Source organism: Rhinopithecus roxellana, chromosome 4 (genome assembly GCF_007565055.1).
Source record: "Rhinopithecus roxellana isolate Shanxi Qingling chromosome 4, ASM756505v1, whole genome shotgun sequence".
NCBI lineage: Eukaryota > Metazoa > Chordata > Mammalia > Primates > Cercopithecidae > Rhinopithecus > Rhinopithecus roxellana.
The window spans coordinates 137,661,782-137,675,380 of NC_044552.1; the positions used below are offsets into that span (position 1 = coordinate 137,661,782).

At 35.8% G+C, this 13,599-nt stretch overlaps 1 protein-coding gene across 1 annotated transcript in view; it reads right to left on the minus strand.

Moving 5' to 3' along the window:
* Positions 1–1,404: 1,404 nt before the first annotated feature.
* Positions 1,405–13,599, minus strand: part of IBTK (inhibitor of Bruton tyrosine kinase) — a 78,036-nt gene continuing 65,841 nt past the window's right edge. Inside the window, exons 26-29 of the mRNA XM_010358281.2 lie at positions 12,785–12,934; positions 4,494–4,565; positions 3,511–3,643; positions 1,405–2,711 (exon numbers count right to left, since the gene is read on the minus strand). Of these exons, the coding sequence (XP_010356583.1) occupies positions 2,580–2,711; positions 3,511–3,643; positions 4,494–4,565; positions 12,785–12,934 (487 nt within the window). The 3' untranslated portion in view covers positions 1,405–2,579. The remainder of the gene's footprint in view (positions 2,712–3,510; positions 3,644–4,493; positions 4,566–12,784; positions 12,935–13,599) is intronic.

The following is a 13,599-nucleotide window of genomic DNA, read 5'->3' on the forward strand; positions in this document are numbered from 1 at the left end:
GTGTTTCACCATGTTGGTCAGCCTGGTCTTGAACTCCTGGTCTCAAGTGATCCACCAGTGTTGGTCTCCCAAAGTGCTATAATTATAGGCATGAGCACCACGCCTGGTCAGCTTTCTTCAATTTATAAAATGAAGAGAATATACATAAAATGAATCAATAAGGCTTCAGATCTAAAATTACATGAAAGAGCTACTTCCACCTTATCATGAACAAATATATACACCCTGGCCTCCAAAACAGTTATAGGGAATCAACCCAGACATTAACTAGCAATAACTTTCTCAAATGACTGGATATTGCTCCTATATAAAGCTAAGTTTTCTTAAATTTATTTTAAAAACCATCTCTTTAGGACTTGAAGAAGAGTCCTGAATCTCAATATCTTGTCAACAAATTTGACTTTGCAGTCTTCTTGATTTTGCAAATTTTAAGCATATTCTGCCTCTGACATGCCCTTATCCCAATGTCCTACCCAACCATCACTTTTTCAGTCTGAATAGTTCTGCCAGGAGGCGAAGGTTGCAGTCAGCCAAAATTGTGCCACTGCACTCCAGTCTGAGTGATGGAGTGAGATTGTGCCTCAAGAAAAAAAAAACAAAAACAAACAAAAAAAAACTTCTGTAAGTGTTTCCATAAATCTTAAAGATCTCTCTATCCCACTGATCTTTTAAATTTGTCATTTCCAGTATTTCTTCAATTCTATCAGGAATTTTTGAGGTTATGGAATTAGAGATGAATACTGTAGCAGAATAATGTTATTTTGTTAGGGGAGAAAGAAAACCCCTATCACTTTCCTGGGCGTTTTGACAGCAATGTGTCAGATAGCTATCTTCACGGAATTATTTATGAAGAAATACAGTTTATGGCAGTGTTTAACTTTACTAGCAAAAGAACTCCTTTTTTCCCAATAAAATTATATATAATACCTCACTACATAAAACAGACCATAAAGTGCAACTGCTCTGGTTGTGGTTTGTAACGGCCTAAAGCCTCACAGACTCGGTTCAGTTCATGCCCCTCTTTCACACCCCATCCAACAAAGACCCCCAAGACTGCTTCCCAGGCAGCATGGAAGACAGCAAGAAAATCATCACTTTACAGCATCTGTAAATATTAAAGATGTCATTATATACAGCATAATCAAAGTTTCAAATGAAATCAATTACTTCAAAGGCTTTACAGCAACAACGATAAAACATTTATAAAATTCATTTCTCAATTTACTCAAACACACATAAAAATTCACAACTTCATATTTAGAAAACTGCCTTTTTAAATCCGTCTTAGAATAAATGCAGGATCAACTTAACCATGTACTGGCTATTAGTGTAGCACATCAGAAAAAATATTAACTCTTTCCATAATAAATGTCATTATTGTAAAAAATGTGAAGCACACATTAGTGAAATGGATCAAGATCATTTTTTATTGCACATCTGCTTACATGTCTGCTGCTTTTGGGTAGAGCTAAACCTGAAATATTGAGTCAGTTTCCGCCATTTTACATCAACTAAATTATAGCAGTGAATTGCTTATGTGTCTTCCAGACTTATCTTCCAGAAACTAGAACATTAACCTTTCCAATTTATCTAGGTACGGAAGCACAAATTTAACATTTGTTTTTCAAAAATTTAAACACTCAGAAACAAACCAAACAACATCCTATAAAGAAAACAACTTTTATGTCTAGATGTACAACTGAGGTTCAGAAAACTTCTGATTATACAGTATTACAAAGGTAATGATAATCCAACCCTCTTCCAAACTGTTTAATTCCTGTATGTGTAATTAAGCATTTATTTTCAGAAATTTTAATACTTTCAGAAATTGATTCTCTCACAACTAGGTGTTTTTAAGATCCTCCATCCCATTAAAAATAAACAACCCACGATGACTCCAAATCTTTTTTTTTTTTTTCATAATCAGTATTCTTATTCCCTTTCCACTGTACTCTACTGCTTAATGCAAAATGGAGAAAATGTGGTCCAAACAGAAATACAGCATTTGTGCAGGTCAAGCTTTCAACAGACATGGACCACAGGCATAGCCTGATTTTTAAAAAGCAACAAGAATGGTGACACAACTATTAGACCAAACACAAAATTCTGGCCATTAATGAATCAGAAGTAATAACTGATGCTCTACTTTTCATGATTCATTGATTTTCAAATTAATCAATGCTATACTTAAAAAGTCAAGCAACAACACATACTTGGCAAAATCTTCTAAATTCTCAAGTTCTCAAACAAAAAAGTTATTTTTAATACTTCACTCCCCTTATATCTTATGATTCAATCACTTATATTTTCCTTTGTTAGATTATTCAGAAGAAACAATTCTATTTAACCTTAATAAGTTTTTGTCTCACACATTTTATATAAAGTTACTAAAATCACAATTCTCAGAAATTTATTTTTAATCATACAAACATTATATGATTTGACTGCAGTAAAGAAATTATATCCTTTCTTAATCTATTTAGAATGATATTATAAAATCTCTAAGACTCTTTTCCACAGCTTTTCTTTATACAAACAAACTCATAATTATGAAAAATGCATCTCAACTCCACAGTGAACTAGCATCCATGCTTATTCCACATAGGTACTGCCAGTGGTCCCTGCGGTGTCCTTTCAACAATGACAAACTCTTCAGGGTTGCCAAATGCCTCATAGAAAACCAATAAATCTTGTATGGCATGCTCCTCAATCTGAAAGGAGGAAGGGAAAGAAGACTTTTTATTCTTTTGATTATAAATTAAGCAGGATGTATTTGCCTTCCAATTTCCTTTTGAGGTACTACCACTTTCCATGGATACAATACAGTGAAATTAAATCAAGTATCCTACTATCTCTGTGGCAAGGAAAAAGCTTGAGACCTGAGGTAGAATCATGAGATGCCCATGGGCTCTTGAATTTGAATCTTGAGCAGAAGGAAAAAGAAACTGAAAATGATTGCTGAAATTCATTCATTCCAATAGCTTTATTCTGTGAGATACTTTCTGCTATTGCACAAGTCCTCTAAATCTTGCTTCTGAACTTTCCAGTGCTACTATGGGTCTTTTCTGTTTCCAAGCCTGGCTGTCTGGTCTTTCAGCTAAGTCTATGGAATCTTAATAGCCCTCAAATAAATTATGTTTTCCTTAGGTTAGCCAGAGTAGGCTTCTGTTGCTTACAATCTTAGAATTCTTACTGATACAGAAGCCAAGTGTAGCACTAGAGAATACTGCCAAATTCTCTACTGGTCATTTTAAAAAACAAATAATCCAAAGTATCACCAAAGCAAAAATATAAGCTTTATCATAATTTATTAGTCATAAATGAATTGTCCTGAATATCTACAACTAATAAATACACTGCTAGATGCCTCAGTTCAATTTTACCTGGCATTTACATTTTAATTTCATAGATACAGGCACCTGTTCAAAGCAAACAAACATGATTTTCTTAAAACCTAAGTAGGAAATATAGTTCTTCTCTGAATTAAACCCTACTAAGTGTGTTATTTACCTGAATCAGAGCCAAGGGTTTTTCTCGACTTCTAATAAGAGCTGCTTCCTGTTGTAGTTCTTCTTCTACAATAGATGCAAAAGTGACTGGGGCTACCATGGATGGAGCAGTCACTGAAGAAGATAGCCAGGGACTGAAAGAATAATAATAACGAGTTTCCCTCATCTTCCTAAATTTTTGCACACAAAATTTTCTCTGAAATACTCTTTAGCAATGCTACAATTTTTTCCAGTGATCTACAATGAGCAAACCTGGAAGCTTTCGCAGCTTACAGAATGATGAGTTTCACTCATCTTCCTAAATTTTTGCCTACAAAATTTTCTCTGAAATGCTCTTTAGCAATGCTACAATTTTTTCCAGTGACCTACAATGAGCAAACCTGGAAGCTTTCACAGAGATTACAGAATGATGAGGTGAGAAACAGAAAAACAGGAGAACTAATGTTTTATTTGGACCAGTGTTAGAGAGAAGGTTTTGGAAAGTACCAGGAAATGGGGAGGGAGCAGAAACAACATATCTGAACAGAAAGGTAACTCCAACTACAGTACAGAGAGGATTCAAGTAATACATTCTACTCAACACCATACTATTCCCAATTTCTTAACATTCTCCTTTTCTCTTTTTTTTTTTTTTTTTGAGATGGAGTCTCGCTGTGTCACCCAGGCTGGAGTGCAGTGGCATGATCTTGGCTCACTGCAACCTCTGCCTCCCAGGTTCAAGCGATTCTCCTGCCCTAGCCTCATGAGTAGCTGGGATCACAGGCGTGTGCCACCATGCCCAGCTAAGTTTTGTATTTTTAGTAGAGACAGGGTTTCACCATGTTGGCCAGGCTGGTCTTGAACTCCTGACCTCAGATGATCCACCCACCTCTGTCTCCTAAAGTGCTGGGATTACAGGTGTGAGCCACTGCACTCGGCCTTAATGTTTTCAATGCTAAGCAGCAACTTAGCTTTAGAGGCCCATAACTTATCAATTAATCTTACTTGGGACTGTCTGGAAGTGGTAAATCTGAAATATGGTTGCCTTCTGGTCCTGGGGTACCATGGGTAGAGCATCTGCAAAACAAATGCCAAAATTAAAGATTAAAGCTTCTAGTAATATTAGTCAAACTGCTTATTAATATATACAGAGGAAGAATTGTAAACTCCTGACTCCAGAGGCAAATTAAATAAGTGCAGTCAAGCTTACCTTTAAAATTATAAGTAAACAAAATAATCTATATATATTTATAAAACCTTCTGTATAAAATATCATAGAGAAAGATATTGCAAGAAATAGCCTATTTCTAATAATATTATATATATACCAGATAAACCAATAATCTCTAAATCAGATAATTAACAGCCAAATTTTGTGAGGCGCTAATATACTTTATGAGCAAAGAATTACAGATAGGACAGAAATACAAAATATGATCTTTACCTTCTAAGAATTCACAAGCCAGTTAAGGAAACAACATACAAAATGACATATAAAATAATAGAACAGAATTTAAGACAGTATAACAAATTGAGTTATACTGGCTATAAGAACTATACAAATCACAATATTTAATCATTTGAGAGGGCCTCATGGAGAAGAATGAACTTGAGAAGATAATAAAAAAGAGGTATATGATGAAAGCAGTAAGAAGCATTCCAGTAAGGAGAAAAACTTAAAAAGGTACAATGCAGATGAGGTAATTGTGGAATTTTACAGTTAGAAAGGTCCCTAGAAATTATCTAGATCACTCCAATGCTCTCTTTCAGCAATGAGCAAACTGAGGACTAGACAGGTTTAACAACACAAAGTCAGAGAGTAAATTAACAGGACCTAAAATATTGACTTCATGATTCATTTACACACATTTATTGAGCATGTCAGGATTATCATAGGTGCTGAAAATCAGGCTGATTAAAACCCAATCTTCTCCCCTCAAAAAATTCTGATGGGGAAGATTTAAAAATATACTTAAGCAATGATAAAACAATGTATACAGTACTATGGATGCACAGGAGAAAAACTAAAATATGGAAGATGGTATACACTGATGGCTTCACTGAGGAAATGACATTAAAGCTGAGGAGAGGGACAATTAAAAAGAATTTTGGTTGTACAAATACACAGACCTATAAAAGATTTCAGTGCTTTAAGTAAAGGCAGGCTGTTCTCTTTAATAAGCAAAGAATGTCTGAATTCAGGGCAAGGAAGAAACTTAAAGAGAAATAAAGTTTAAAAGAAACAGTAGGGCCAGAGTACAAAATGCACTGAAAGCTAAAATGTTTAGCCCTGATGTGTGGGCAAACAAATTTACTAAGAGCTTAAGTACTTCATGTGTATTATCCCATTTAATCTTTGCAATACCCTGTGAAGAAAGCATATATTAACCCATTATAGAGATGAAAAAACAAACTCAAAGAATATTATATAATTTGTCTGATTCACAAATTAGATAAGTAGCAGAGAGATAACAAAAATCTGGTCTTTTTGATTTAGAGTACGGTGTTTTTTCCATGATCACACAGCTGCCTTTATTTCTACTATTCCCCTTATTCTGGAATACATTCCACTTCAAATGTCTTCTCATTCTTATACTGTTGGTTCAAATGTCATTTTCTCTCTCCTCCTACAAAACTTCAATCATTATGATAAAGCATCACACACTGTTACTATCGTTTACATGTCAATCTTAATTGCTAGACTAGTCTCTTGAGGAACAGGACTGCTTCATTCATCTTTGTACCTCAATGTCCAGCAGAATACTTGGAAATACTTGTTTATGAAAAAATAATTAGAAAACTAATGACTGCAACAGAAATTCAAAGCGTTTTTTTAGTATATGATAATGAAAAGCAGAGGTTTTTAGGTTCTTTATTGCTTTAAATTACTGATAACTTTTCTTAGCGATATAGCTACTGAATTACAAACTGATACAAGCTTTGTAGTAAACCTGCATGGTATTACTACTCTCATTTCCATATGATGAAACTGAGATACAGAAAGATTCAGAAAGAGCTGTAACATGTTATACTGAATCTCAAATATGTTTCCTAAGACTACAATTCCATAACTTTTTCCACTCATGATTTTTCAGTGGATAATCTCATTAACTACAAATTTATCCAAACAACGTGTAGTCTGTCAAAATTTCATCTTAAAATGAACCAAATTTGTCAAATAAAATAGAGCTATGATTAAATAAATATCAAAAACATTCTAAACTTCCAAATAATAAATATAGCATTATTGAGTTTTCGACATTAGCAACATAAAAGTAGATATCACAAGAGACAATCTGTATAAAATTTAGCCTTCTGAAAATAAACAGCAACATAAAAAGGTTAACTGACATTTTCCTTAAAAGATTTTTGTTCAGGCCGGGCGTAGTGGCTCACGCCTGTAATCCCAGCACTTTGGGAGGCCAAGTCAGGCGGATCACCTAAGGTAGGGAGTTTGAGACCACCCTGACTAACATGGAGAAACCCCATCTCTACTAAAAATACAAAATTATCTGGGCTTGGTGGCGTATGCCTGTCATCCCAGCTACTCAAGGTGCGGAGGCAGGAGAATCGCTTGAACCCAGAAGGCAGAGGTTGCGGTGAGCCAAGATCACGCCATTGCACTCCAGCCTGGGCAACAAGAACAAAACTCCGTCTCAAAAAAAAAAAAGATTTTTGTTTGACCAAAACACATTAATATTGTCACATTTACACTTTAAAGGAACTAAATTATTCTTTGCTCAGTTGGCCTTAAAAAAAATTGTACTAGCTTAATTAGAAAGATTTTTATATAAGATTAGAGCTGATATAATCATAGAATAATTTTTGTCTCAGAAGTAGTTTTTCTCACTAATTAGAAACATAAGCTCAGCTGGGTGCAGTGGCTCACACCTGTAATCCCAGCACTTTGGGAGGCTGAGGTGGGCAGATCACCTGAGGTCAGGAGTTTGAGACTAGTCTGACCAACATGGCAAAACCCCGTCTCTATTAAAAATACAAACATCAGCCGGGCGCGGTGGCAGGCGCCTGTAGTCGCAGCTACTGGGGTGGCTGAGGCAGGAGAATCACTTGAACCTGGAGGCAGAGGTTGCAGTGAGTGGAGATCACACCCTTGTACTCCAGCCTGGGCGACAAGAGCAAGACTCTGTCTCGAAAAAAAAAAAAAAAGAAACACAGCTTACATTTTCTTTCCAGAATTACATAAGGGGACATTTCAGTGAAAGGAAAATAGGAAATAAAAGCAGATGAAATGAAAAAGAATACCTAAGCAACAATAAACAATAAAAATTGTACAAATTGCTCACTTTTAGATGTTAACACCCTTAAATTACATTGTCATTCTTGCCCTAATCTTGGAAAAAACTACATTTTCTACAACTTAAACAAGAATGTATAATTTGTGGAATTTCCTGAGATGAGTCCCCAACCCCTAGCACCCTAACTCCCCAAAGGACCATAAGCATTCCTATCTTCTTAACTCCTACAATTTCCTCTGTTTATACTGCCCCATCTTCTCTTACTTCTTCTTTTAAAAATCCCATCCTGTATTCAAAAGCTTATGACAATGAAAGGAATCAAGAATTAAGTGATCTCTTTTTTCTAATATTATTCACATGCTTATAAATATAGTAATATTTAGAAATGAATATAAAAAGTGCTTATGAACTAACACAGCTCAAACCCTTCTGCAATGAAGTCTTCCTGACAACACCAGCCCATGCTCAGTTTTCCTTCTCAGAACCACTCATTTGGTACTTCATCATTTTGTAATCTCTTTAATACTTCTATATGGTATCAGTAATTTCTTTCTTTTTGTTTTTTTTGTTGTTCCTGCTGTTGTTTTGGAGACAGAGTCTCACTCTGTTACTCAGGCTGGAGTGTGGTGGCATGATCCTGGCTCACTGCAACTTCCACCTCCCAGTTCAAGCAATTCTCCTGCCTCTGCCTCCCTAGTAGCTGGAATTACAGACATGCACCACTATGCCTGGCTTTTTTTTTTTTTTTTTGAGATAGAGTTTCGCTCTTGTTGCCCAGGCTGGAGTGCAATGGCGCAATCTCGGGTCACTGCAACCTCCGCCTCTGACTCCTGGGTTCAAGCAACTTTCCTGCCTCAGCCTCCCAAGTAGCTGGGATTACAGGCATGTGCCACCCCAGGCCTGGCTAATTTTGTATTTTTAGTAGAGATGGGGTTTCTCCATGTTGGTCAGGCTGGTCTTGAACTCCCGACCGCAGGTGATCCGCCTGCCTCGGCCTCCCAAAGTGCTGAGATTACAGGCGTGAGCCACAGCGCCTGGACCTTGTATCGTAATTTCATTCTTATTCTATCATTTAACATCCCTGTACGTACGTTAATATTTATCAACTAGATTTCAGACACATGAAAGGCTGCGCCTATACATTCTACTTTTATATATACCCAACAGAGGCCAGTACCATGTAGCCCATAATTTGCAAATTAATGAATATTTTAGTTTGTCTGTAATGTTTTATATTTCCTTTTTAAAAAAGCATACTTATTATGTTTTCTATGATAGAAAAAAACTCTGAAACTCAAAGCTATATGCTTTCTTTCTCAGAATCACTATCAGTGATAGCCACAGCTATTTAAAACATTAACTCCCATACCAAAAATACTGAAGCTATGGATATGTCATACTGTCATAAACTCCATTAAGTCAAACTTCCAAAGCAGTATGTAACAGGGCACACTTATAATTAAGAGCCCTGATGTTATAGCACACTCTAGTGATCAACTATGAAACCACAGATCCATATTTTAAGTTCCATGACAAATCATTATATATCTAAAGACATTTTTTAAAGTTTCAATGAATATTAATATTTAAAATATAAAAATACAAAAATTATCTTAATTTTCATACCTTTAAATTGATATATCTAAGACATGCAATACAACTCACTACATTAGAAACAAATGTTACTTCAAACAGGGTAACAATTTTAATTAATTTACTCATTCAGTCATTCACCAGACACACGAAGCACCTACTACATGCCAGGAGCCAGTCTGAATACTGGTAGTAAAATGATGAGCAATGACAAACCTCCTTGCTCTCATTGAACATATAATTAAACATACAGACATGAAAATACTTAGAGTAGACAAATGTTAAAGAATTACACTAATAAATGTGGGACGTACAATAAAAAGTACTATGAGAACATACAACAGTAAACTGCCCCAGTAAGTCAGACTTCTCCAAAGAATATAACTGAATAGATATTGAAAGAAGAGTTAGAATCAGTCTGTCAAAGGGTTAGGAGGTGGAAAGACGGAAAGTGCATTTGAGAACTCAGAGAAGGCCAAGAGGACTAGAACACAGAGATCAGGTTACAAAATCAAGTTAAAGACAGTAGGCAGGAGCCAGACTATGTAGGCCTTGAAGGCCATATTAAGAATGCTATAGCTTTTTTCTTAAAAGCAGTAACTCCAAATTTTAAAAAAGAACACACTGGCTTAATATATTGGAGGAAAGAAAGGCAAGATCAGTCAGTAGGGCAACTCAGGTGGCCTAGGTGAAGTATCACAGTAAACTGAATCAGAGGTGATAGCACTGGAGATAAAATTTAGTATATGGATTTGAGAAATATTTAAGAGATAAAACTGGAATGCTCTAACAGTAGACTGAATACTCGTGAAGAAAATGGAAGTGCCAAAGACACAAATTTCTTCCTATTTACTGAGGAAGAAAATTCCGAAAGAATAGGCTATGCTATGTTTTTCTATATTTTTGTTTGATTTTGGTTTTATGAGAGGGGTATGAGGAAAACACTAAGTTTCGTTTTGGACATGAAGTTTGCAGTGTTTCTGAACATCCAGATAGAATGGTAGGGTCAATAAGAGATAATTAAGTCTAAAGCCCAGATGATAGATATGGGCAAGAGATACTAGTAATGGGGCTGGGAGACAGAATGAATTACGGACTGAGTGGGAGGTGACAACTCTTTTGAGAAATCTGGCTGTGAAGGAGATGGAGAATTGGTAATGACAGGACAACTGATAGAAGAAAGTGTGCCCAGACCACAGGAGAGACCTGAGCACATTCAAAATCAGAGAGGAAAAATCTAGTTAAAAGGAAAAGGTTGAATCTTACACAAGAAAGGAAAGGGATAATTAATAGTTTTCAGGCTTCTGAAGTGGGAAGCATTAAGATAAAAGCACAGGTATTGGCCTAAGATAAGAGAGAGAACTTTTCTATGGCAAAACAAGAAAGGAGGATAGTTCTAAATAGGCAGGGGCTAATCTGTTCACCACTGTAACTTTAATACTTAGCATAATGTCTGATACAAAGTTCATCATCAATAAATGTTTGATAGCCAATTTTAAGACTATGTACCTAGTTTTATATTTATAAGCCTATCATAATTATAATTGTATAAATTAATATGCAAAAATACTTAATCTGCTTCATGTGTTAGTATTCCATTTAAGGTTTTTTTTGTTTTGTTTTGTTTGTTTGTTTTTGAGACGGGGTCTCCCTCTGTTGCTCAGGCTGGAGTGCAGTGGCACAATCATGGCTAACTGCAGCCTTTACCTCCCAGGCTCAAGCAATCCTCCCAACCCAGCCTCCTGAATAGATGGCACTACAGGCACATGCCACCAACCTGAGCTAATTTATTTTTCTTGCTATTTTTTGTAGAGACAGGGTTTCATCATGTTGCCAGGCTGGTCTCAAACCTCTAGACTCAAGTGATCTGCCCACCTCGGCCTCCCAAAGTGCTAGGATTACAGGCATTAAGCCACCAAACTCAGCCTAGGATTTTTATTTTAAAACAGTATTTTAATGCTAGAAGTATTAGACAAGTTAGGGAGATGACTTCAGATCTTTTAAGGCTCAAGAACTTTCCTCCTAAAAGTAAATATCTGTAAGAAAGAAGACAGTCACAATACTAACAGTGAAAATATGCCTAAACATTTCATCTAAATCAGGAGTTTCCAAACATTGTCGTCAGAAGACTTTGATAGTTCCTCAGGGCAGGTAAAGTGACATTAAACTAGTATAACTCCCCAGTCTCTGTTCCGTGCTTCACTCAGAGAAGTTTATATTATCTGTTTGATGCACTTGAATTGGACATAACATATCTTACTTATTTTGTTTTGTTTGTTTGAGACCAGGTCTCACTCTGTCATCCATGCTGGAGTGCAGTGGTTCGATCACAGCTCACTGAAAATACTGCTTTTAAATTATAGATAGATTTTGATGCTTCATGTAGGCATTTAAAATATGAAACGTTTTTCTTTAAAATACATTGGACCCCTGGCCAACACGGTGAAACCCCGTCTCTCCAAAAAAAAATACAAAAAACTAGCCGGGCGAGGTGGCGGGCATCTGTAGTCCCAGCTACTCGGGAGGCTGAGGCAGGAGAATGGCGTAAACCCGGGAGGCGGAGCTTGCAGTGAGCTGAGATCGGACCACTGCACTCCAGCCCCGGTGACAGAGCGAGACTCCACCTCAAAAAAAAAAAAATACATTGGACTTTCTAAAGCAGTATCAAAAATAGCTAGGCCAGGTGTGGCGGCTCATGCCTGTAATCCTAGCACTTTGGAAGGCTGAGGTGGGAGAACTGCTTGAGGCCAGGAGTTCGAGACCAGCCTGGGCAACATAATGAAACCCCCATCTCTACTTTCATGATAATTAAAATTAAAAAATAGCTAGAGAAAAAATTGCAAATACCCAAAGGTTCATCAACAGATGCACAGATAAACACATTGTATGTGGTATGCCCATACAATGAAATACTATTCGGCAATGAAACAGAATCAATGGATACCCATAACAGCATGAATAAATCTCGAAATAATTATGCTGAGTAAAAGACTACTTTTTACTACGGGTACCTACTGCACGACCCTGCTGATATAAAACTCTAAAATGCACAAGCTAGTCTGTATTGGCAGATTAGTAGCTGCTTGGGAGGGGGAAACAGAAGGAAGAGAGGAAGGGATTACAAAGGGTCATGACAAAACATCTGAAAATGATGCTTATGTTCACTATTTTGAATGTTGTGGTGGTGTCACAGGTGTATATATGTGCTGAAACTACAGAATGTGTACTTTAAATAGATGCACTTGATTTTAAGTCAATTATATCTCAATAACTGTTTCAAATTTTTTAAGTGGGGAAGGAATTTACACATGCTAATTTTAATTCTGAATGTAAAAGAGTGTACAAAAAAATCTGCCTCATAAAGTTTTAAAGATTATTTCAGAACATAAAACCACCACAGACTATTTTAAGGTAGAAACTGTATTAGTTTTACGTTTGTTTTATTACCTGACAATTTTTGCTGCCTGAGAATTTTCAATTCCTTTAAAAGAAACTTTTTTGACATGATCGCCTGAACTATGGCTAGTAACAGACTTTTTTTCTTCTAGTAAGAAATCCCGGAATGACTTGGATGAAACTGAATGTAGAGAAGATGCCCTGCAAAAGAAAGCAAAGATCATGTTAAAACATCCATTTTGTAAAAGGGCATTGCTGGAAGTTATAAGAGAACAATAAGAGAATGTACACCAAAAATTTTACAATATACAATTACAGTTTTCAGTGTGATGTTGGATTCTTGATGCCAATTGTGAAATATCCAAAACTATTCCATAAGAAAAAGTAATCAATGAAGACCAAGTCTAGAGATAACTTAGATGTTAAAATCAGCAATAATATTAAAATAGATATTATAATTATGCATCAGATAATGACAACAAAAGTTCATTAAAAATAGGTAAGCTTGGCAAAAGAAGCTATTAAAAAAAGAACAAAACGAAAATTCAATAATTTTTAATATATTTTTTAAAATTCACTGTATAGATTGAAGAGTTGGTAAACTTGAAGATAAACCAAAAGAAATTTTTGAATCTGAAAAACAAAAAAGAGAAGTTGAAGAAAATTATCCCATAGTGAGTTATAAGATAAAATCAAAAGGTCTGTCATAGGTATAACTGAAGTCCCAGAAATAAAGAAGAGAGATATGGCAGTTTTTAGAAAAAGAAACAATGGCCAAAATTTTCCCAAATGTGGTAGAAGGTATAAATTTAAAGACTCCAGAATTTTGGCAAACCCCAAAAAAGATAAAACAAAGAAAACCATAC